This window comes from Brachionichthys hirsutus, chromosome 9 (genome assembly GCF_040956055.1).
Source record: "Brachionichthys hirsutus isolate HB-005 chromosome 9, CSIRO-AGI_Bhir_v1, whole genome shotgun sequence".
Classification (NCBI taxonomy): domain Eukaryota; kingdom Metazoa; phylum Chordata; class Actinopteri; order Lophiiformes; family Brachionichthyidae; genus Brachionichthys; species Brachionichthys hirsutus.
Window position 1 is genome coordinate 13,132,010 of NC_090905.1, and position 20,610 is coordinate 13,152,619.

The 20,610-nt window shown below is 42.0% G+C and overlaps 2 protein-coding genes across 2 annotated transcripts; one reads left to right on the forward strand and one right to left on the reverse strand.

The window, feature by feature from the left end:
• Positions 1-1,733: 1,733 nt before the first annotated feature.
• LOC137899035 (kynurenine--oxoglutarate transaminase 3-like) lies at positions 1,734-8,897 on the reverse strand. The gene is made up of 15 exons (XM_068743040.1): positions 8,867-8,897; positions 8,064-8,184; positions 7,361-7,451; positions 6,725-6,789; positions 6,297-6,441; positions 5,612-5,761; positions 5,447-5,533; positions 5,237-5,359; positions 5,023-5,143; positions 4,593-4,669; positions 4,413-4,502; positions 4,143-4,329; positions 2,630-2,706; positions 2,432-2,518; positions 1,734-2,244 (listed from the first exon to the last, which is right to left on the reverse strand). The coding sequence occupies exons 3-15, from the start codon at positions 7,448-7,450 to the stop codon at positions 2,188-2,190; spliced, it is 1,356 nt and encodes a 451-aa protein (XP_068599141.1). The 5' UTR covers position 7,451; positions 8,064-8,184; positions 8,867-8,897; the 3' UTR covers positions 1,734-2,187.
• A 5,764-nt stretch (positions 8,898-14,661) lies between these two features.
• lrrc8c (leucine rich repeat containing 8 VRAC subunit C) lies at positions 14,662-19,022 on the forward strand. Its single transcript, XM_068743039.1, has 2 exons — positions 14,662-14,799; positions 16,773-19,022. The coding sequence occupies exons 1-2, from the start codon at positions 14,662-14,664 to the stop codon at positions 19,020-19,022; spliced, it is 2,388 nt and encodes a 795-aa protein (XP_068599140.1).
• Positions 19,023-20,610: the final 1,588 nt, after the last annotated feature.

The following is a 20,610-nucleotide window of genomic DNA, read 5'->3' on the forward strand; positions in this document are numbered from 1 at the left end:
TGGTCTAAACAATACTTTTTGATGTGACGAGAATAACGGTAAAACGTTACCAGACTCAGGTCATTACATTACAGGGACCGAGTCATGAAAACGACACAGCAGCACGAAAATAAAGATTTACAATATATATATAATGCCACGTGGATGTAACCTCCTGATTCAAACGTTGGTGACATTAGCATGTTTAATATACAGTTTTAGCACAATTTGTGTTTGTTATCAAGTAATTACTAAAAAAAAAAAACCCAGTACTATTCACCGCTCTGTCTACATCAGACACTCAGAGACGTTGGAGGGCATGGCACGCATCGAGAATGTAATGATATCATCATGGCAACCGAGAGACGACATGAAGCCACTCGCATCCGGTGTTATTTTAAGGACAACAACAATAACCTAAATCCTCCCGCATAACAGGATCGAGGCATTAGATTATTGGCACAATAATTATAATTAACATAAATGACGATGCTATTGTGCCGGCAGACATCTAATCCTCAGGGATTGGCGACTGCACACTGCATAAGAAGGATAAGAGGGGACAACAGCATAATGAAGTCCAGCCCAGTCCAGGCTTTAAACTGCAGTTGTTCAGCTTTCACTCCGCATTACAACAACGGTATCATGAAACATCTACGATGCTGGATATTCCTATGCGTGAGAAAATCACTCGTGGTGACAGTCATTGATTTATACAGTTCTGTAAACTGAGCAAATGTTAAATCAGCAAATACAGAAAGAAAAAAAAGAAAGCCAGAAGAATGTCTTATTTCTAATGGCTTATTATATTTAAAAACAGCGACGGTCCGTCTGCACTTCATCTGAGAGGCAAGCATCATCTGTTGGAATCTTTTAAGTTAACGTTCTGAAGGACTCCGCTCGAAGTCTGGGCATGGGGAAGGACGAAGCTGCACAGTTCTACGTGAAAACTGGGAGGGAGGTGTGGAGGGAGCGACGGCAGCCCCTCCAGCCCCCTAGATTAACATCCATGCACCTTGACCCTGTGAACCGTCATGTTTATGTAGGCTCATGATGTCATGGAAACTAGACGGCATGGATGATGCATAAGCGGAGGTAAAGAATGCAACCAGCCAGCAGTCTCGTCATCTGTTCTCTGGGTCTGAGGCAGTTTCCTCATCTAGAAATGAGCTCTTACTTCTCCATGTGGATCACTTTGATTGGTTAGAGCCATCATTGCAACAGAGGTCGAGTTCAGAAGACTGAAGGGGCTTCTCTTATTCCCATTTAGCTTCTACCAGACTTTATGTGGCTCAGACGCGACTAAAAGCTGTAACGTGAAAGCTCACCTTCTTGTGAATATTTTACTAATGTTAAAATCTCTCTGGACGTTTGTGTCATTGCACGAAGATTCAATTGTTTTTCCTCACATTTTTTCCTGTTATCGTGACCACATTAAAGCCCTCTTGATTTCTTCCATTTCACAAAGGCAGTAAAAGATGTGATTTGTGAAAATAAAAATTGCATTATTAATTTTTTTGTTGAAACAATTTAAATAAAACACAACATGGCTCGGCGGTTGACTTGATTTTCCATTTTGGTTGTAAAATAGGAGGCCAAACACTGAACACTCCATGTACGTTTTATCGCCTTCTGGTGTACTTTGTCTCCCTCTAGTGGTCGAAGAGCCAACACAGGTCAATATTCGCATTGCAGAGCAGTGTTATTTGATGACAAATAATTATTTTCAAATGTTGCACAAATGAACTCGAAGAGCAGCTCCTTGAATTCCATTTAATAGAAACATGAATTCAACGTTTTACAGGAGCGTGTTTGTTCAGTCTAAACAGAGGACCAATTAACTTATTTTTAAAACTTCCAGTTGTCAAATGAAAGCTGTACGTTTGAACAGAAGTCAGTGCTGTGACATCATGAATGGTTTTAGTTTGATGATAGACACAGCGCAAATTCGTTTTCAAATCGCACAGAATTATGAATGAAAGATTGTTTAAATCCACCAAACTGAAACTGACTCCACCATGATTATGTCACATCACATCTAGGGATATTAAACTCCAGAAAATCAAAAAGAAGTGAAACCATGAAGAGACATGTTACTACAACTAGTTTAACTATCAATAACTGACCCATCTGAGGTTTGCGTACAACATTACAACGTCATTGCCTCAGTTTGAACACAGTTCTTCAGGCATCAGATGCTGCTTCCCTTTAAATCCGGCTCCAGTTTTTCAAGATGTTCTCCGCTGCATTCAGAGTACCGTCTTGCTGTTAACAGACCGACAAGTGGAGGTTACCAAAATGGGTTTTTAAAATCAAATGAAACGAACATAAATCTTTCTAATGCAGGATGGATGTGTGTGCCTTAAGCCGTGGGCCTTCACAAGATTTTGTTGTGTTAGCATAATGACAATAAATACTCTTGAATCTTGAATGTGTTGAAGTTTGTCTTTACCTTGATGAAGCAAAAGCGAATATATTTCTCAAACTGCTTCTTGGACTCGTCTCCTACAAATGCTGTAACTGGAATGGCTGCAAGTTTCTTCATGAGTAAGAACAGCAATTAAGAAAACGAAAAGCAATGATAGCACAATGAGCAGAAGTCAAAACAACTGTAAACTGAAGGCAGCACGTAGGAAGACAGTGAATTTACCTTCTCTTTAATCATCCACCTCACAAACGTCCAGTCAGAGGCTTCACCATCATTGACCAGATGAGACAAGTCCTGATCTACAATGAACACAAAGTATTGATTAGTATCCAGGACCAACTGAGCGGTGTTCCCAACGCTGAGCTGATCCCAGGCGAGTTTTGGTAAAAAAAAAAAAGTTATTCCAAAGTTTGAAATTGTTTAAAAAGAAAAGTATTTGCTCGTGACAATAAGGCAAGAAACGAGGCAATGATGAAGAATCATCATTACTAGGGATGTCCCGATCGGATCACGCGATCGGAAATTGGGCCTGACCACGTGCTTGCAGACTCGATCGGAATTGGACGTAGCTACCGATCAGGACTCGGTTGGATAGTTATTTTCATTACTTATCGTTATGACTTATTCATTATTTCATAGTCTTATCAGATCTAGAGTTACGCGCGTTGGAACAGAGCAAGCCCTCTCCACACAGAAATGGCAACGTGTGTGGCATGACGTCACTTCCCGTGCGGTACACGGGGGACTTAAATGGGGTTTAATGTATTGATACTCGCTGGGGAAACAAAATATCGATATATTGATAATTGATAAAATTGCTGAGCTCTAGGTTCTAGTAGCAGACACATTCAAAGCCCCTACTCTCAGTCCTAAACGCTTCCATTCCTTCTTCCCTCGTTGCTGATGAACCCGTCTTCCTCCTCTTCTTCATCTCTGTCTGCGACCTACAGTAATCCAGCTTCCAGCAGCGTCCCGTGGGTTAACAACGCTGCTGACGGTCGTTGTTAACCCGGGCCTCGACCGATCCGGTACGACTTTCTTATTCACACTGTTTTGCATATTTTTTTACATAATACTTTATTATGTAATTGTACTTTACACGTACACTTACGAAAACTTAAACATAATAGTTCTGCCTTTGGAAGGCTTTGAGTTCTTGACAGAATCGTTCTGTTTGAGGATTGTGCACATCGTCGATGTACTCCGCTCGCACTGGCGTGCCAAATCACTTACAGAGACACCGCGGTCACGTTGAACGATTCTCACCACTCGCTTTCTTTGGAAAGAAGAAACACTCACATAGTACTGCAGAGTGCTAAAAGTGTCTATTATACATCCTACTGCTAGCACATTAGCGACACCTTTCTGAGCCAAAAGGACCCTTGGTATCAGCCAGCTGGAGGGTGTGAGCAACACAAGGCAAGCTAGGGGAGTCCAGCAAAATCCATGACTTCAATCATGTTTTTGGCTTTGCATCGAAGAACAACGTGAACTGAACATTTGTGAATTCCCAATATCTGGAGCATATCATCAGCATATCAAGCAATGGCTTAGCTGGCGTGAAAACCTCGTAACTCCAACAAGACCTTACAGCTACGACTCGCCATGAAGTAAGAAAAAAACATTTTGATGCACGTAGATTGACCGACCGTGCTGCACTCATCGATACTACTTACAACCATCACCAATGCAAATGTGTTATTAGTGATGCCGTTTGAAAGATCCAGTGACTCACTGAGAGCGGAGACGTCCACAATCATAAAATATCCTCCCTCTGGGACGACAGGAGTCATTCCAGCCTCCTGCAGGATGGCAGCCAGACGGTCCTTTTTGGCCTCGAGTTCTTCTGCTAAGGAGGAGAAGTAGCACTCTGGCTGACCCATCAGCTCAAAGTTATGGAGCAAACCTTGTGCCATTGCCTCCTGAAGAAACGGTCACAAGGAACAAATTGAGAAAATAGCTAGATGACCCTTTACTTTCTCATAGGGACCACACAAACACGTACCTGTAAAGGCGTTGGGCAGGCGTATAAAGAATTCTGCATGACAGTCTGAAGATGTTTTATCAAGTGCTCAGGTCCGACAGACCAACCAAGCTAGGAGAAAAACACATGCAATATGAAAGTGAGCGACGAATACTGTACTGGAAAATGGGTTCGCAATTTGCAATCAGATTTCCTTTTAACCTTCCATCCAGTGACACTAAATGTTTTCCCTCCACTGCCGATGGTGACTGTTCTTTCCCACATTCCCGGCAGAGTTGCTATGGAAGCAAAAAAAACAAAAATAATTTAACCAAAGAAAAAAAGAGCCTCAGGAGATTGTAAAGACAAAGCAAGCATTAAACCGTAAACAGCGTGGAGCAAGTGGTAAATTTATGTTTCTAAGAGGTTTGCAGGTCAGATATGAACTGGAAAACTTTTCAATAGATTGGGAGCAGCCACAACTCAAGCATAAACAAATTCAAATTTGTCGTTTTGGGACTGTGATCTTCGATATAAACCAGTTAATTTTAAGTGGTGTGAACTAAATGTTCGGGTGTGGCTTGACCCAAACCAGCTGCTTGTAAAGAAACAAACCATTACTGTGTGGAGCCTGTTTCTGCTGTACACGTACCAATTTTGACATGTTGGTGTCCCTTGTAGACGAGCCACTCATAAACCTCATCACTGATGCACAGAGCGTCATGTTTGATGCAGAGGTCAGAGATCATCTGCAGCTCCTCTCTGGTGAAGACCTGCAGGGGGAGGACGGAGCAACGGACGACGTGTCTGGTCCACAAATGCTTGCATGTTTCAGACATGGTGAATGATGAGTGAGGCATGCTCACCTTCCCGATGGGATTGTGGGGGGTGTTGATGATGATGGCCTTTGTTTTGGAACTGAATTTGCTGGAAAGCTCATCCGGGTCAAGAAACCAATCGGCACCTGTGAGTGTCTTCTTTCCAGATTTCTACAATTTTGACAAGACATCTTGCGTCTGAAATCTACAGGCAGGCAGAGTCGGGTCTGACTCATTCTAGCATCAGGCTGAACTTACAACACGTAGCGGAATCAACACAGGCTTGGCCCCTGCCATTTTCACCATAGGCACATAACAATCAAAGAAAGGTTCTATGATGATGACCTGAAGGGAGAAACATTACAGAGGGCAGCATGACAATGAGTCAGAGCCTATAAACCTGTATGAGATGAAAGTCTGTACCTCATCTCCTTCATCCACCAGCCCTTGTATAGCGCTGAATAAGGAACCATATCCCCCGACAGTCACCAGGATTTCTTTAAAAGGGTCGATCTGGCGCCCACAGACCTTCCCATAAACCTGAGAAAGCGCCTTCACCAAAAGTGGATGGCCCTGGAAAATCAAGAGCACTAGAACATTGTATCTAAAACAAAACAAACAAATAGCAAATGTAAATATTTCAATGAATACTGTACACTACATGGGGTGAATAATCAAGAGTAGAACTTACACTGTCTAGTACCAACTCTACTCAACCCTACACCAATAAAATCGATTCCCAGAACTTGATTAGCCAAGTGCAGACATTCCTATGTTAATATCTTGATGGGAATCAGGAGAGGTGGATGAGAAGAGTGTGTTATGTTTGAAGACTCTGCCACGGCAGTTTTGAACACATGTGGACACATCTGTCCACATCACAGCTGTCCTGTAATGGAAAACGACTGGTTCTACACAGTGGACATTGAACTATGACCTCTTTGATCTTCACCACCACCCAATCTGAACTGCAATCTTTCTCTCTCATTCTAAAACACAACACTAGCTATCGTAACGTTCAGGATAAAAGAAGTGTGAGAGCCTCGCTAGTGATTTTCTGTGAGCCGTAGACGACGGCCAGGTGGTGCTGCAGTTCACTCAGCCTTACGAAGCCTCTGGTGTACTGGTTCAGAGCGTCCACTGATGCAGCCTTTGCTAAGGCCTCCTTGACATAAGGAGGTGGAGGGATGTCTGGCTTGCCCTGGCCCAGGTTAACGATGGATGGGTCTGATGTCATTGCAGTAAATACAACCCTGCATTGACAATGAAAAAAGTCAATAATGGAGGTCACAAATGTTCCTGAATAAAGAAACAAAAACATACAAACAAACAAAAAGGTAGTCAAATGGCCATGCAATGTTTTGAAACATTTTACATTCAGTTTCTTCACGTTATTTTATTGACTCTAACTCTAACTGCCAGAGAGCTCTTATCATTAAATAGAATGGTGTGAAACTGAACCTGATCAGACAACTATAAACAGCATTTCTCCTGTGCTTCCATAAAAAGCCATCCATGCAGTTTCCTTTCACTTACCAAACATTCTTGTTCAGCCCCTCAATTCTTTTTGAGTTGGTGTGTCGTGACATCCTCGTACTCTGCTAAACAAATCCAGGATTAAACAGAAATTAATCTTTGGTTAAACAATTAGTACACACAGAGCAGCCAGAGGCAATCTGCTTGCTCTCCAAATGTAACATGTAACACAGACACGCACACTAATAATATATATATATATACCCTAAGCCACTCTTTTATTGCCAGTTTTATGTACTAATGAGCTTCATATTAAAGATAGGCATGCAGTTTTAAAATAGTTCTTAAATTGCTCATGTCAAATCCAATATGTTGCCTTTGTGCCATTTCAAATTTAATATGGAGGTTTAAACAATTTATATATCACGATATTCTGTTGCTATTTACATTTTACACAGCATCGAACTTTTTAGAAAATAAGGTTGTAATGATTTTACAGACCCAGATGTTTGTAGGCAATTTTAGGCAAACTCTTCCTTAAGTATTAATTTACATTTGTACCTTGTATCAAATTAAAAACTAAAACAATATTTAAACTCACACATAGGATCTGATGTAATTGACTTCACTTTATTTAACAAAAAAAAGTTATTTACATTTAGGAATGCTATTCAAGCAATAATGAAGGTGGCTCACCTGTGAGGAACAAGACCTTCCCCTGCCCTTGATGTGAACTGAGCGATAGCTAACTTTACAGCTATTCAGGACCTGCCGTGTTACATTCATGCTGTAAAACAGAAAGGAGTGTGCTGTGGGACCGGCTGGACCGGTTTGCTCATGTTCCATTTCCAACTGTTCGTGCCAAACATGCAATTATTGAGCACTAATAGCTGCAAGTGAAAACGACATGGTAATTTCCTTTCTTGTCATCATTCATATGAAGACAATTACTCTCTGCAAACACAGAGTCTTCCTGATAATGGCTCTCACTGTAGCTGAATCTCTCCATCCGTCCGTTTTCTTGGAGTCTATAGTCGTTTATACGCTTTCTGGGCCGCGTGCGTTGCTGGAGCCTATCCGAGCTGGCTATGGGCGAGAGGCGGGTTACACCCCGGACACGTTTCCAGCACATCATGGGGCCACACGAAAGACAAACAAACACGCAAGGTCACACTCACACCTATACGGACAATTTTTGTGTGACCAATTCACCTAAACTGATTGGATTTTGATAAACTGCATGTGGGAGGAACTCGGAGACAACCCACGCAGACACAGAGAGAACATACACTCTTTTTGTTGTGAGCTAACAGTGCTATCCACTGCACCACCCTGCCAATGCCAAATATTACATGCTTAAAGGAGTGACAACAGTTACACTTCTACGCAAAATGAAAACCTTGTTGAAAGCAGGATTTGACAGGGATCAGTCGGGCTTCAGAAGGATTCTTTTGACTGGAGTTGGAGCTCTATGGATGCCTACACAGCCATCTCTCCCAATAGTTGTCCTTAATAATTTCCTGAAGAAATAGATGTGGAAAACAAGCACATTCAAAGTAAGCAAATCTGTCTGGATCCAAAGGCGACGATGGATTTGAATTATTGGATATCATGACTTGAATAATCAAGACCAAACCTTAAAAGAAACTAGCACTTCATTCCACACAACATTTAAAGAGGTTGGTCATAATTTTTCCTCGCATCATGTAATATCCTACTTACAGATTAAACTTTCCAACGGCTATCAATCATCTATTTTACGTGTGAAACTGTCAACCGCGCCATTATTTTTGAACAATAATTAAATTTTAAGTGCAACAAGTCGTTTAGGCTTGAAACAACGCACGCACGGAATGATTCTGCGTGGAACCAGCGCGGCCTGAGGCATTCCCTGCAGCGACGGAACGAAAACATTGTCGCACCACATGTTTGTCGTCAGCTTCTCGTCACGTGACACCTCGCCCCCACTGAGCCACAGGACACGTTAGCCTTGTTAGCAGAGTGTGCTAGTGATACAACCAGTCTCACATTACATGGCTAAAGCTATTACCCACCAGCTCGCGTTAGCATTTGAGATCCTAAACGAGCAGCATACGAAATATTTGTTAGCAATCCCTCTTTCTAAAAAAAGACCACATCGCATGTGACACACGCCATATCCCGAAACAGTACGGACCCAGCGGGTCAGCGATCACGACTTACGTGAAGTTACTGCGCGAAGCTAACGGTACCGTGTACCGACCTGGCCTGCAGACAGGAGTGCTGCGTTTAAAGCCGTCGGAAATTATAAAGAGAATCGCTATATGTGCCTGTTCGTCAATATCAAAAAGTGGAACAAATCATCAATCTGAAATGCTTTATTAATTACAAAATTTAATTTTGATGGTACAACATTATAGTTATTTGTTCTACACTTGTTAATTATGTGACCGGATTCAGGTTACGACAACCAAGTCGAATTCACTAAATATATATATTCACTTAAATATAGCACTGGTTAATGGCATCCTTTGGAAATGTTCAGCTCACAGAACTGAAGAAGGCTCTTGGATGAGAGGTGAAACATCTTCAACCAAACTAAAACATGTCTAGTCTTTTCTTTTTGTGCTCTTCTTTACATCGACCTGGATGACTGAGAGCCTACACAGATATCCCCCTAGGAAAGGTGGCAGGTGTACAGTATTCTGTTTCAAAGAAAGGTGAAGGTCAACAATGTTTGCGCCAATATCACAAATTCAGCTCAAGAGAAACAAAGAACATCTCGCTCTGATTAAAGTAAATGATATCTAAATTTTCTCTTGTTTCTAAAAGCAAAAAAAATTCCACACTTACTACTTTCTTTAAGGTTAAAGAAAATACTATTCTGAGCAAATTTGCCCTCTTGAAAATGCTTCAGCCTTATTGTGATCATCGGAACACCTGAGACCAAAGCTTGGACCAATATGCAGACAGTCACGTGAACTGGTGCAATTCAAATTATTTTAATGTGTAAAGTCCAAAAGGTCCAGATGACAGGCGGGCATCATCACCCAGAAATCAATCTAAAATGCAAGCTGTCCAAGGAAAGCAAAAGCCAATGCAATGTCCAAAAAATCAATCCGGATTCAAAACCAATGAAACATTACACAAGGAGAAAATAGCTGGGAATAGTGAAAAGACAAGCTTCAAGAGCAGAGAGAGAGAGAGAGAGAGAGAGAGAGGCAGACTTAAATGCCCTGGGCTCAATGAGACATGGCAGGAGGGGGAACGTGATGATCAATCAGACATTAAAGGAGAATGACGAAAGACAGACATGAAGAGGAGGAAGCAGCACGAATAACACACAAGACTGCACAAAGATAACACATGAAGCAAAACACAAGAACCAAACAGGTATTAAAAGTATAAAACAGATGTAAACACACATATTGTAAAACCCAACTTTCAGAGTAAAAGGAATCATCTATAAAAAAAACCTTCAAAATAAAAACTTTAAAAATAAAAAACTGATACCAGATGAACCCAAGAACTAAGAAATGACAATAACTTGCACTGACGCTAAATGGCCGATCTCTCCAGATAAAATATTTACTTTATTCATCTCAAATTACAGCAGCCATTGAAAGCAAAGTGAACAGAGTACCCACCATGTATGGAATATATATTCATGGGCCACAGTTCCAAATGGTAATTCTGACATTTGATTAATTAATGTGTATTTTAGTTATGTAACTTAGAAGTTGTATTTACATTTAAACTGTGATACGTGATTTCCCATGCTTAATGAATTTAACACCATTATATTTTATTTTCATGTTGTGGAGGTTGTCTTAGTACTTTCCTTGATCAAAAAGAAATTAAAAAATAAACAAACTTTAAATAGCCCTTTGAAGGCTGAAATAAGGCGAAGCACCTTTCACTATATCCTGATTACTTTTGTACTTACACAAAAACATCACAATTGTCTCGTCTTCAAGAAGATGAATGAATGAATGAATGAATGAACTCATCCATCCAAGGCTTATCCGCCGTGAATGAACGCAAGCAGCAGTAAAAACTGTCAATGTTAAAAAGAATTATACAAATAAAAAATAGCACAAAAGCCTCTTTACAGCTGGAAGAAATAGAGAAAGTAAAGTGTGAATTATTGAAGTTATTTAGGTAGTAGCATCTCATAAATATAATGCATTACGAATGGCAACATTTGCATTCTCTTAAAAGGAGAGAGCTGTCTGAAAGGGTTGAGCATTGTAAAATGCATTAAGTACGTGAAAGTATTTTTTCTGTATATTCATATACCAAGTCATTATTTTGGGAGATAAGTCTTTATAATACATGTTCTCATTATTTTGGGAGATAAGTCTTTATAATACATGTTCTCATTATTTTGAGATACAAGCTCATTGTTTGAGATAAGTCTTTATTTTGAGCAATTTCTTTCAGTATTTTTAAACACTGTCATTTTGAGCTATATTCTTCTTATTTAAAGGCACCAAATCATTATTTCTAGTATTTATTTTATTAAGTCCTTATTTTTTGTCCTTTTCTCATGGTTTTGGGGAATTAAGTCATAATTTAGAACAACTGTCTACTTATTTTAAGGCACTTAAAGTAATTTATCTCGGTTCTATGTCTTTTTTTGTGTGTGAAATGCAACAACTGAGATAGAAGACGAGAAGCCATGAGTTTTCTTTGTATCATGCATGAGGATGATAATCATCATCACCAGCAGAGAGCTGCTGCTGCTGCTGCTGCGGTTCTGGTACCGATCAGCTGACGCGAACAACATTCGGAGCAGCGGGGCAGTCCGGCATCAGCGGCCCCGCGGCCGGGTCCCCACGCCAGTCCACGCCCCTGTGTCTGACGACTCCGTGCCTCCACGGTCTGCCTGAGGACTCAGGAAGGTTGGCGCACAGAACCGAAGGGAGAACGCGCACCTCATGATCCAAAACCTGAACGCATGAGCACCTCGAATCCTGAACTCCAGCTCTCATAGGAAGGTAATATCCGACTCCATTATCGCGCAGATGTGGGAGAGAGTTTAGCGGGCGGTCCGGTGGAGCGGTCCGGTGTCTGCGTTATGCTGAGGTCACCGTTAGTCTCCCAGGTAGACTCTACCTGCTGTTCGGAGCACACGCTCGTGAACTGGCCGCGCGTAAAGCGTCGATCTGTCGCTCTGAGCAGAGTTCGCCTCTGAATCGATCTGTAACTGATTTACCGATGCTGATCCCAGGAAGAATCGCATCTACTGACAGTTTCCACTTTCATTATTGTCCACGATTAAGTACTTAAACGATCTACAGAAGTGCGTCGCGTTTTTAACTGCTACAATGATTTTTCTTTTTTCTTTTTTTTCTTTCTGCAGTGCGGGTAGTTTTTTTCCATAATGAAATAGGGGAGGGGGGGTTCTAATTCCAGGGAATGGGTGTGTTCCAAACATGTCTGTTTTTGGATATCTGGGATTCAGACACATTTCCTGTCAAGACGGGACAAGGATGTGGCCTGGTCAGCTCAGCTCAATGAATGACTCATCCTGTGGAAAGAAGGGATTTTTTCCCCTACTTCATATAAAATCATGTGCTTCAGCTGCTAACCCCAAAACCTCTTCACCACCCTTGTAAAAAAAATAATAATAATTTGAGAATCCATCCTCTTATTAAACAATAAACATTAAAATGCAATTGAAATACATTTTCCAATTCCCTTTGATAAAGGAACTGAGTCTTAGAATGAAAGGCTACAAAAGCCTGTTGAATATGAGTCCACAGTGAGAGATGGTGATAATCATTTTCTGTCTGATTTTATTAAGGCTGCAGAAACTTGGTTTCTGTGAACAGGAAAGCAATCCCCACCAGTTAATTCACTGTTGTCTGCTCCTCTCCCATTGCAGTCATCAGATGTCAGATATAATCAGAGAATCAAGCGAAACGAATGTCAGCAGAAACTTTGCCTCGGAACTCATTCACTGCTCTGCTTTCTTTTTTTCCTTTTTTTTTGGGGGGGGGGGGGGGGGGGGGTTCTCCTCAGTAGATGAAACTGTTTGTGGTAGCGAGTTAAGAAATTCCATTATCAGGGCAATATCTTTATTATGACACTGGGCAATCCCACAGAACACGAAATGGAAGCGGAGAGTTAAAGCCCTTTACTTGATGTCTACAGGAAAACAAAGAACAAAAAGCATCTAAGCGTGCATCGAAAATGCACTTAAAGAACCAAACGTGAAAGAATGCAGACGGCTGAAAGGTTTCGTGTGATTTAAAATACTTAACATAATGTTGTAGGATTATTATTATTGAAAAATAAAAGACATAAGCTGCGTCTTATTGTTGTCATTGGTTCGGATCGACTTATTTTAACTACTTTGTAAAGCAATGGTTCGTCTCATAAGCCAGATGTTCACAACAGGCCGGCACTGCGCCTCGGAGCATTTGCTAATGTCAAGTTAAACATTTATTTATACAGCGGTTTTAAAAGCAAGCCACAGCTGACCGTAATGCAGAAGAAATAGCAGGTGCCAAATATTCAATAGAGAAGTTCCCAAGACAACAAGAAGGGCACAGGCTGGAATCCAACTCGAAGCCTTTCTGTGAGGAGTTTGCAGGTTCTCTCCGTGTCTGTGTTCTCTCCGGGTTGTGGAGTCGGGCTGGGCGGAACCATCCGGTATCCGGGGCCTTACCGCCTGAGCTGCTGCCTATGACTGTGATGTCTACTGATGAAAATGAGTTGTCTGACTCACAACTGTGACTGTGAAAATGAAGCTGTTTAATTAAAGCTGTCACGCTTAGAATACAGTGACAGTCTGCAATCTGATGCCACTTCTGGCTCGGCGTGCAAATAAAGTGCAAAATTCACAAGGCACCAGAACTGTACATTCTTTGACATTGTTCTTAGGTGGGGCAGTGGGTAGCACCTTTGCCTCACAGTAAGAGGGTTCCAGGTTCTATTCCTTTCTATGCGTGTTCTATTGCATGTTTGCCATGTGTCTCCTCGGGTTCTCCGACTTCTGCCCACCTCCAAATACATGCACCAAAATTGTTTGGTGCATGGTTGTTCGTACTTTGTGTGGCCCCGTGATGAGCTGGCATCTTACCTTGGGTGTACCCTGCATCTTATTAATGTTGCATAACTGCCAACAGATTTACCAATACATTTGCCCAGAGGCGTATCAATACGTTGTGGTTCTGATCAGTTATGGACAGGTATCAATTTATTCGCATTCTATATTTGTTATTGTCATTTTTAGTATTTATAAATCAATAATAGGATCGAGGGCAGCACGGTGGAGCAGTGGTGATGCTGTTGCCTCACAGCAAGAAGGTCCCAGGTTTAGAGTTTGCATGTTCTCTCCGTGTCTGCGTGGGTTCTCTCCGGGTTCTCTGGGTTCTCCGGGTTCTTCCAACCACCAAAAACATGCAAATTAGATTAATTGGTTACACTAACTTGTCCCATAAGTGTTTGCCAGTCTGCGTGTGGCCCAGCGATGAACTGGCGGCTTGTCCAGGGTGTACCCCGCCTCTCGCCCATTGACTGCTGGGATAGGCTTCAGCCTGACCCGTGACCCGGTAACAGACAAAGCGGTTCAGAAGATGAATGAATGAATACAAAAATATATCATTAATTTCAATAAAACCCTGGATGACAACATGTAATTAAACTTTGTTGGCGGGGACCCTTGTATTTACCCCCCCCCCCCACTGTGTCAATAAACTGGCTCCAGTCAAATGAATGTGAAGGCTGTTAGTTCCTGCAGGGCTACTGTTGGTCCGCAGCCACGCCGGCGCCTCTAGGAGGCTGAAGGACACTGCAATGCTTTGTGTGTAATGCTAATAAAATGGGCGGCAATGCACACAAATGGTTAAATTTGTTTTCATAAAACTTCATGTACTGGAGAGGTGATTATTTTTTCCTCATGTATGCAATTAATGGAGGCAATTAAAATGCATTCTCTCCATCTTTCTTCCATAAAGCACACCGGTGCTGTCCGTGGGCTGATGTTCTCTCCTTTCCCAACAGGCATCATGATCCCTGTGATGGAATTCCGTCAGTTCTCTGAACAACAGCCGGCGTTCCGAGTCCTGAAGCCGTGGTGGGATGTGTTTACCGACTATCTGTCGGTCATCATGCTCATGATTGGCGTCTTCGGATGCACTCTTCAGGTTGGTAATGATGCGTCGCCGTGATGTCACGACTTAGGGAAGCAGCCTTTACCTTAATAATTGACCTTAAAGTTTTTCTCATGACTTGTGCTGCGTGTGTTTCTTATTTAAGAGCGATGTTAAGGCGTGGCTTGAACAGCAACATGTTTACGAGATAAAAATGAGTTGCCCTTTTAACATTTAACCGGCAGAAATGATCTTTTCATCTCTGTGAAGCAGCGTCGGAGCTCAATCCTCCCTTCTTGGCACCAACTCCGAATCACTCACTTCCTGCTTTTACAACCTGGACTCTGTGCAGCAAAGGACGCATTCAGTATGTCAGAAGTTTACAGATGGAAACATTCCCCCCACCCAGCCCCTCTTAGTAAGCGTAAGATCAAGAACTCCTTCGGCCATGCGCTTAGCCCCTCTATGGTAGGAACTGGAAAATATTTTGGCTCCTGCAAATTATCTGTAGTGTAAATCCTGGAAATGAAAGCAAGAATATTTGTATAAAATCTGTTACCAGGATATTTATCAGGGAGCAAGCAGCTATTGTTTCTCTATCTGTCTCAATGCAACAGTGTTTTTGAACGACAATTTGTGTAGCTAAGTTTACTTTATGAATTACAACATTATCAACATGTCATTATGTCGTATTACTTTGTTATCTTAACATGCAACACAGTAGCACATGTATTTAGAACATTTAGAGGGAGAAAGCAGGCTTGCCCAGAAGCACAGTGGAATTAGTGCACGGTTCTCTACGTCCAAACAAATGAAGTGTGAGTGATTTTGCGCGTAATAGTCGTCTTTCAAACAGAAACATGACGTCAGAAACGCATTACCAGCCGAAATCACCATTTCCCTGTGGCACGCCGCAGTTTGTGCTGAGTCCAAGTTTCTGAAGTATGTTGTGTTTTTCTGCCGCTTTCTGGATGGAGGCTTAAAAGGTTTAGACTTTTAATCACAAGACGAGTGGAAGGCTTTTTCCCTTCAACATTTATGATTAACACAGCCCCGTAAAAAAGACAGACCATGCTAGTCTGCTGCTGTCCTACTCGGGTGTGTGTGTTTTTAAGATGCTGTGTTTGTAAAGATGAAGATGAAATATAATCCATTCCATGTTTGAAGGCTTATTTATCCCTTGTCCAAAATACTGCATATATGTTTATTAGGAAGGAATTTTCTGATCTGGGAAATTATGGAAGTGGAAGTTTTTCACATAATACATAATATGATTATGGTATGTCATTAGCATGTCTCTGTCTGCTTGCCTAGCCTTAATGTTAATATTTTTTTTTTACCAGAGCTCATTACACAAACCAAACATACTAGCTTTACCAATGTTTAAACATAATTAACAATAAGAAGTAGTTTTTCCTTTTGATATTTTGAATTTTTTTTTCACATTTTGCTATTTAATGGAAACAGATTTAATGTGACAGTAAAAGTTTTTAATTTATCCATAGCATGTATCGAAAAGAATCCACTAGTCTAGGGCGATGCTCACCCAAAAAAGGAGGTTATAGATTTTGGTGGGAGTTGTGGGAATATGTTGTCTTCACATATCTCAGTCTTACACTTGACTTGAAATGTCAGGAGGCAAACAGCAGAAGTTGTTACAAACTCGGAAGGTCTGTCAGCTTGGATCTATTTCATTATCCTTGCTGGAAAAAAAAAACCCACAATGCCTCGCAGGCCCAACACTGAAGCAGGGTTATTATTATTTACCAGACAACACTGCGGTTTCTGTTGGAACCAGTTTAATTGGCACCCCTACTGTTTTGACAGAGGGATATCTTCAAACAAACCAGCATGTTTCTTTGATCGTGGTCTAATCTCCAACCTAAATTAGACAAACGCGATTTCTTGCACAAAACGAGCCCCTGAAAAAGCTGGCTTTACACTGTCGTTTGCCGTAAATGCATGTAAGCACAATGATCGTTGTCTCCAACGTGTCCAAATGTCTTTTCTTTTGCATCTTGTTTCAGGTAATGCAAGATAAAATCATATGTCTTCCTCAGAGGATACCATCGGCTTCAGAGAACACAAGTGAAATGGAAGTGAAGTCGCTGATAAACATGCAAGCCAATATTTCAGTGAAGCCAAGAGAAATGACAGGCCTGAAAACTGATCTGGATCTTCAACAGTACAGTTACATCAATCAGATGTGTTATGAGAAGGCTCTGCATTGGTATGCCAAGTACTTTCCTTATTTAGTTCTCATTCACACGCTAGTCTTCATGGTGTGCAGCAACTTCTGGTTCAAATTTCCTGGCTCAAGCTCAAAAATAGAGCATTTCATATCCATGCTTGGCAAGTGCTTTGACTCTCCCTGGACTACGCGAGCTCTGTCGGAGGTATCAGGAGAAAATCCAGAGGAAAAGGACCAAAAAAAGAGTTGCGCCTCGAGGTCCAACATTGCCGTGTCTCCCGGTGAAGAAAGTTTGGAGAAGACACAGTCTCTCCGGTCCATCCCAGAGAAAATTGTAGCGGACAAGCCATCGGCCAGTGTTCTTGACAAAAAAGAAGGTGAACAAGCGAAAGCGCTTTTTGAAAAGGTGAAGAAATTCCGTCTGCACGTTGAGGAAGGAGACATCCTCTACCTGATGTATGTTCGCCAGACAGTGTTTAAGGTGTTTAAGTTCCTCCTCATCATTGCATACAATAGTTCCCTGGTGAATGAAGTGAGAAATAGAGTACCATGTGAGGTTGAAATCCAGGACATGACGGGTTACAAGAACTTTGAATGCAATCACACTATGGCTCATCTATTTTCCAAGCTGTCTTACTGTTACCTGTGTTTAGTGGCGGTCTACGGCCTAACAAGCCTTTACGCCTCTTACTGGCTGTTTTACCGCTCACTGAAGGAATACTCCTTCGAGTATGTGCGACAGGAAACGGGCATCAACGACATTCCCGACGTCAAGAATGACTTTGCTTTCATGCTGCACATGATTGATCAGTATGACCCGCTGTATTCTAAACGGTTTGCAGTGTTTCTGTCCGAGGTGAGCGAAAACAAGCTCAAACAGCTGAACCTCAACCACGAGTGGACTGCAGAAAAACTGCGTCAGCGACTACAGATGAACACAAACGACAGGCTTGAGCTTCAGCTGTTCATGCTCCCCGGCTTACCGGACACCGTCTTTGAGTTGACGGAGCTACAGTCACTCAAGCTGGAGATCATCAATAATGTCACCATCCCTGCCTCAATCTCTCAGCTGGAAGACCTTCAGGAACTGTCTCTTTATCAGTGCTCTCTAAAGTTGCACACGACCGCTACCTCTTTCCTCAAAGAGAACCTGAAGGTGCTTCGTGTGAAATTCGACGATAGCAGGGAACTTCCAAACTGGATGTATGGCCTGCGTAACTTAGAGGAGCTCTATCTTACTGGATCTCTAAGCCCAGAGAGCTCTAAAAATATAGTGTTTGAGTCACTACGGGAGATGAAGTGTCTGAAAACGCTGTCCCTTAAGAGTAATTTCACCAAGATACCCCAGCCTATTGTAGACGTATCCAGCCATCTGCAGCGACTCTACATGCACAATGATGGGACTAAGTTGGTAATGCTCAACAACCTGAAAAAGATGTCCAATCTGATTGAGCTGGAGCTGGTGCGTTGCGATTTGGAGCGTATTCCACACGCCATCTTCAGTCTCACAAACCTGCAAGAGCTCGATCTGAAAGAGAATAACCTCCGCTCAATAGAGGAGATTGTCAGCTTCCAACACCTTCGAAAACTCACTTGCCTCAAGCTTTGGTACAATGGAGTCATGTATATTCCAGAGCATATCAAGAAGCTCGGTAGCTTAGAGCGCCTCTACTTCAGCCACAACAAGATTGAGATTTTGCCTTCACACCTCTTCTTGTGCAACAAGCTGCGGTACCTGGACCTGTCCAACAACGACATCCGATTCATCCCTCCCGAAATCGGAGTCCTCCAGAGTCTACAGTATTTCTCCGTCACATGTAACAAAATAGAAAACCTGCCAGATGAGCTTTTCTTTTGCAAAAAGCTCAAAACACTAAAGCTAGGCAAAAACTCGCTGTCTATATTGTCACCAAAGATTTCCTACCTCGCTCTCCTGACATACTTGGACCTCAAAGGAAACCACTTTGAACTTCTGCCACACGAGCTCGGTTGCTGCCGTGCTTTAAAGCGCAGTGGCCTTATAGCGGAAGAGACGCTGTTTGAAACTCTTCCTTCAGACGTCAGGAACCACATGAAGGCGGAGTGAAAAACCTTAACTGTAGCCACAGTGCCTGCCATTAGCTCTGTCTACCTATGCTGAACATAGCTTTGCATGAACTCATTAGCATAAGCAAATATTACTGTTAGGAAATTTACCTTTCCATTTTCTTTGAGGGAGGGGAAAAACTAAAATGTCACAAAGAGTGGCCGCGACAGGTTTTCTCGTTCTGTTGTTATGGCAACCTGACTGAGGTGAGACGAGGACATCTTGACACCAACTGAGCAACTCGAGTTGCAATATTGTCTCAGTGTCCCAGTCATGCCGTTTTGCCTTCTTCAACATCAGAGAAACCAGCTCGTACCCAACCCGGTATGCTACACTGCTGGTGAAAACCATGGTGATGTCCCTCATCAACGACTGCAATGTTCTCCTAATGGATGTGTGTGTGGTGAAACCACTTCAGATGGTGCAGAATGCAGGCGTGTCAGGCCTTCAACCAGCTGAAGCGGACCCATGAGGTCACTCCGCTGCTCATCGAGCTCCGCTGGCTGCCTGTCCCATAACATTAAATTAAGTGCTAATTTGCAGCGTTCAAGCTGGATCTGCTTCCTCTTACTTGAACACTCTTGTCAGAGCCCATGTTACCCCTTGTCTGCTGCGCTCTTCACAGGAGCATAATCTGGCAAGGCCGGCTGTACAGTCACGGCACCCCAGACTGTTCTCATGCCTTGTTGCCCAATGGTGGAACAGCCTCCCAAGCACTGTTAGAGCAGGGGTGTCCTATACTTCAAAAAGCTATTCAAGACACAGGTCTTCCCTCCTCTCCTAACTGCATTTATCTTTCTCCTCTTCTAGCCTTCCTGGCTCTCCGTATTACTTTTCTCCTGGAAAAAAAATTGAGACCACTCTAAACTATGACCGGCGGAGTATATATATATACATACAGTATATACACACACACACACAAATTATCTTTATGATGTGTTTTCATTACTAACAGAATTAATTCACTGCAAAAAAACAGGGAAAATGCAAAAACCAAATGATACTCCACACATATTTTTTGCTAATTTTGTGGCTAAGCAGTTTTGCATTATCGAAAGATGGTTTTTGAAGTGCAGCAATTTTGAAGGACTTTGTCTTCCAGGTGTTTTTTTTGTTTTTGTTTGCCAACTCTTGAGGTGTGCGAATTAGCTTATGTAGGCTTGCCCAAACATGTATTTTTGTAAACAGTATATTTTCATATTGTTGAATATTAAAAAGTGATGGAGTTGTACGTTTCCTTTCATAGATTTCTGACAGAAAATAAAATAAATCCTCCTTAATAAAAACAGTCATTTGTCCTGACAAATAGAGTCAACATTTATTTAACAAGAGCATGTTGAAAGTAATCTGTTAAAAAATAGGTCTGATTTCCCCCCCTGTCATAAAGATGGGTCTGGCCATAACCATCATTGGCTTCATGGCATATCTTTTTGCATGCTATACATAATACCAGTATAAATGTAGTTTGCTTTATTCAAGTCTTTTGTAATGATTTAGACAAAAAAAAGCCTGTAGTTGTTCTGAACGGGGCTCAGCCTCACACCAAGGCTCCCCTTCCAGCAGCCGGTGCTGCAGCGGACCCGACGGG

Bases quoted from the DNA above. Each gene is read 5' to 3' on its own strand.
- lrrc8c (XM_068743039.1), top strand. From the start codon at position 14,662: ATGATCCCTGTGATGGAATTCCGTCAGTTCTCTGAACAACAGCCGGCG. The intron at 14,800-16,772 runs GTTGGTAATGAT...ATCTTGTTTCAG, and splicing joins TCTTCGGATGCACTCTTCAG to GTAATGCAAGATAAAATCAT.
- LOC137899035 (XM_068743040.1), bottom strand. From the start codon at position 7,450: ATGAATGTAACACGGCAGGTCCTGAATAGCTGTAAAGTTAGCTATCGC. The intron at 5,534-5,611 runs GTACAGACTTTC...TTCTCCCTTCAG, and splicing joins TGGTGGATGAAGGAGATGAG to GTCATCATCATAGAACCTTT. The intron at 5,144-5,236 runs GTGAGCATGCCT...CTCCCCCTGCAG, and splicing joins CCCACAATCCCATCGGGAAG to GTCTTCACCAGAGAGGAGCT.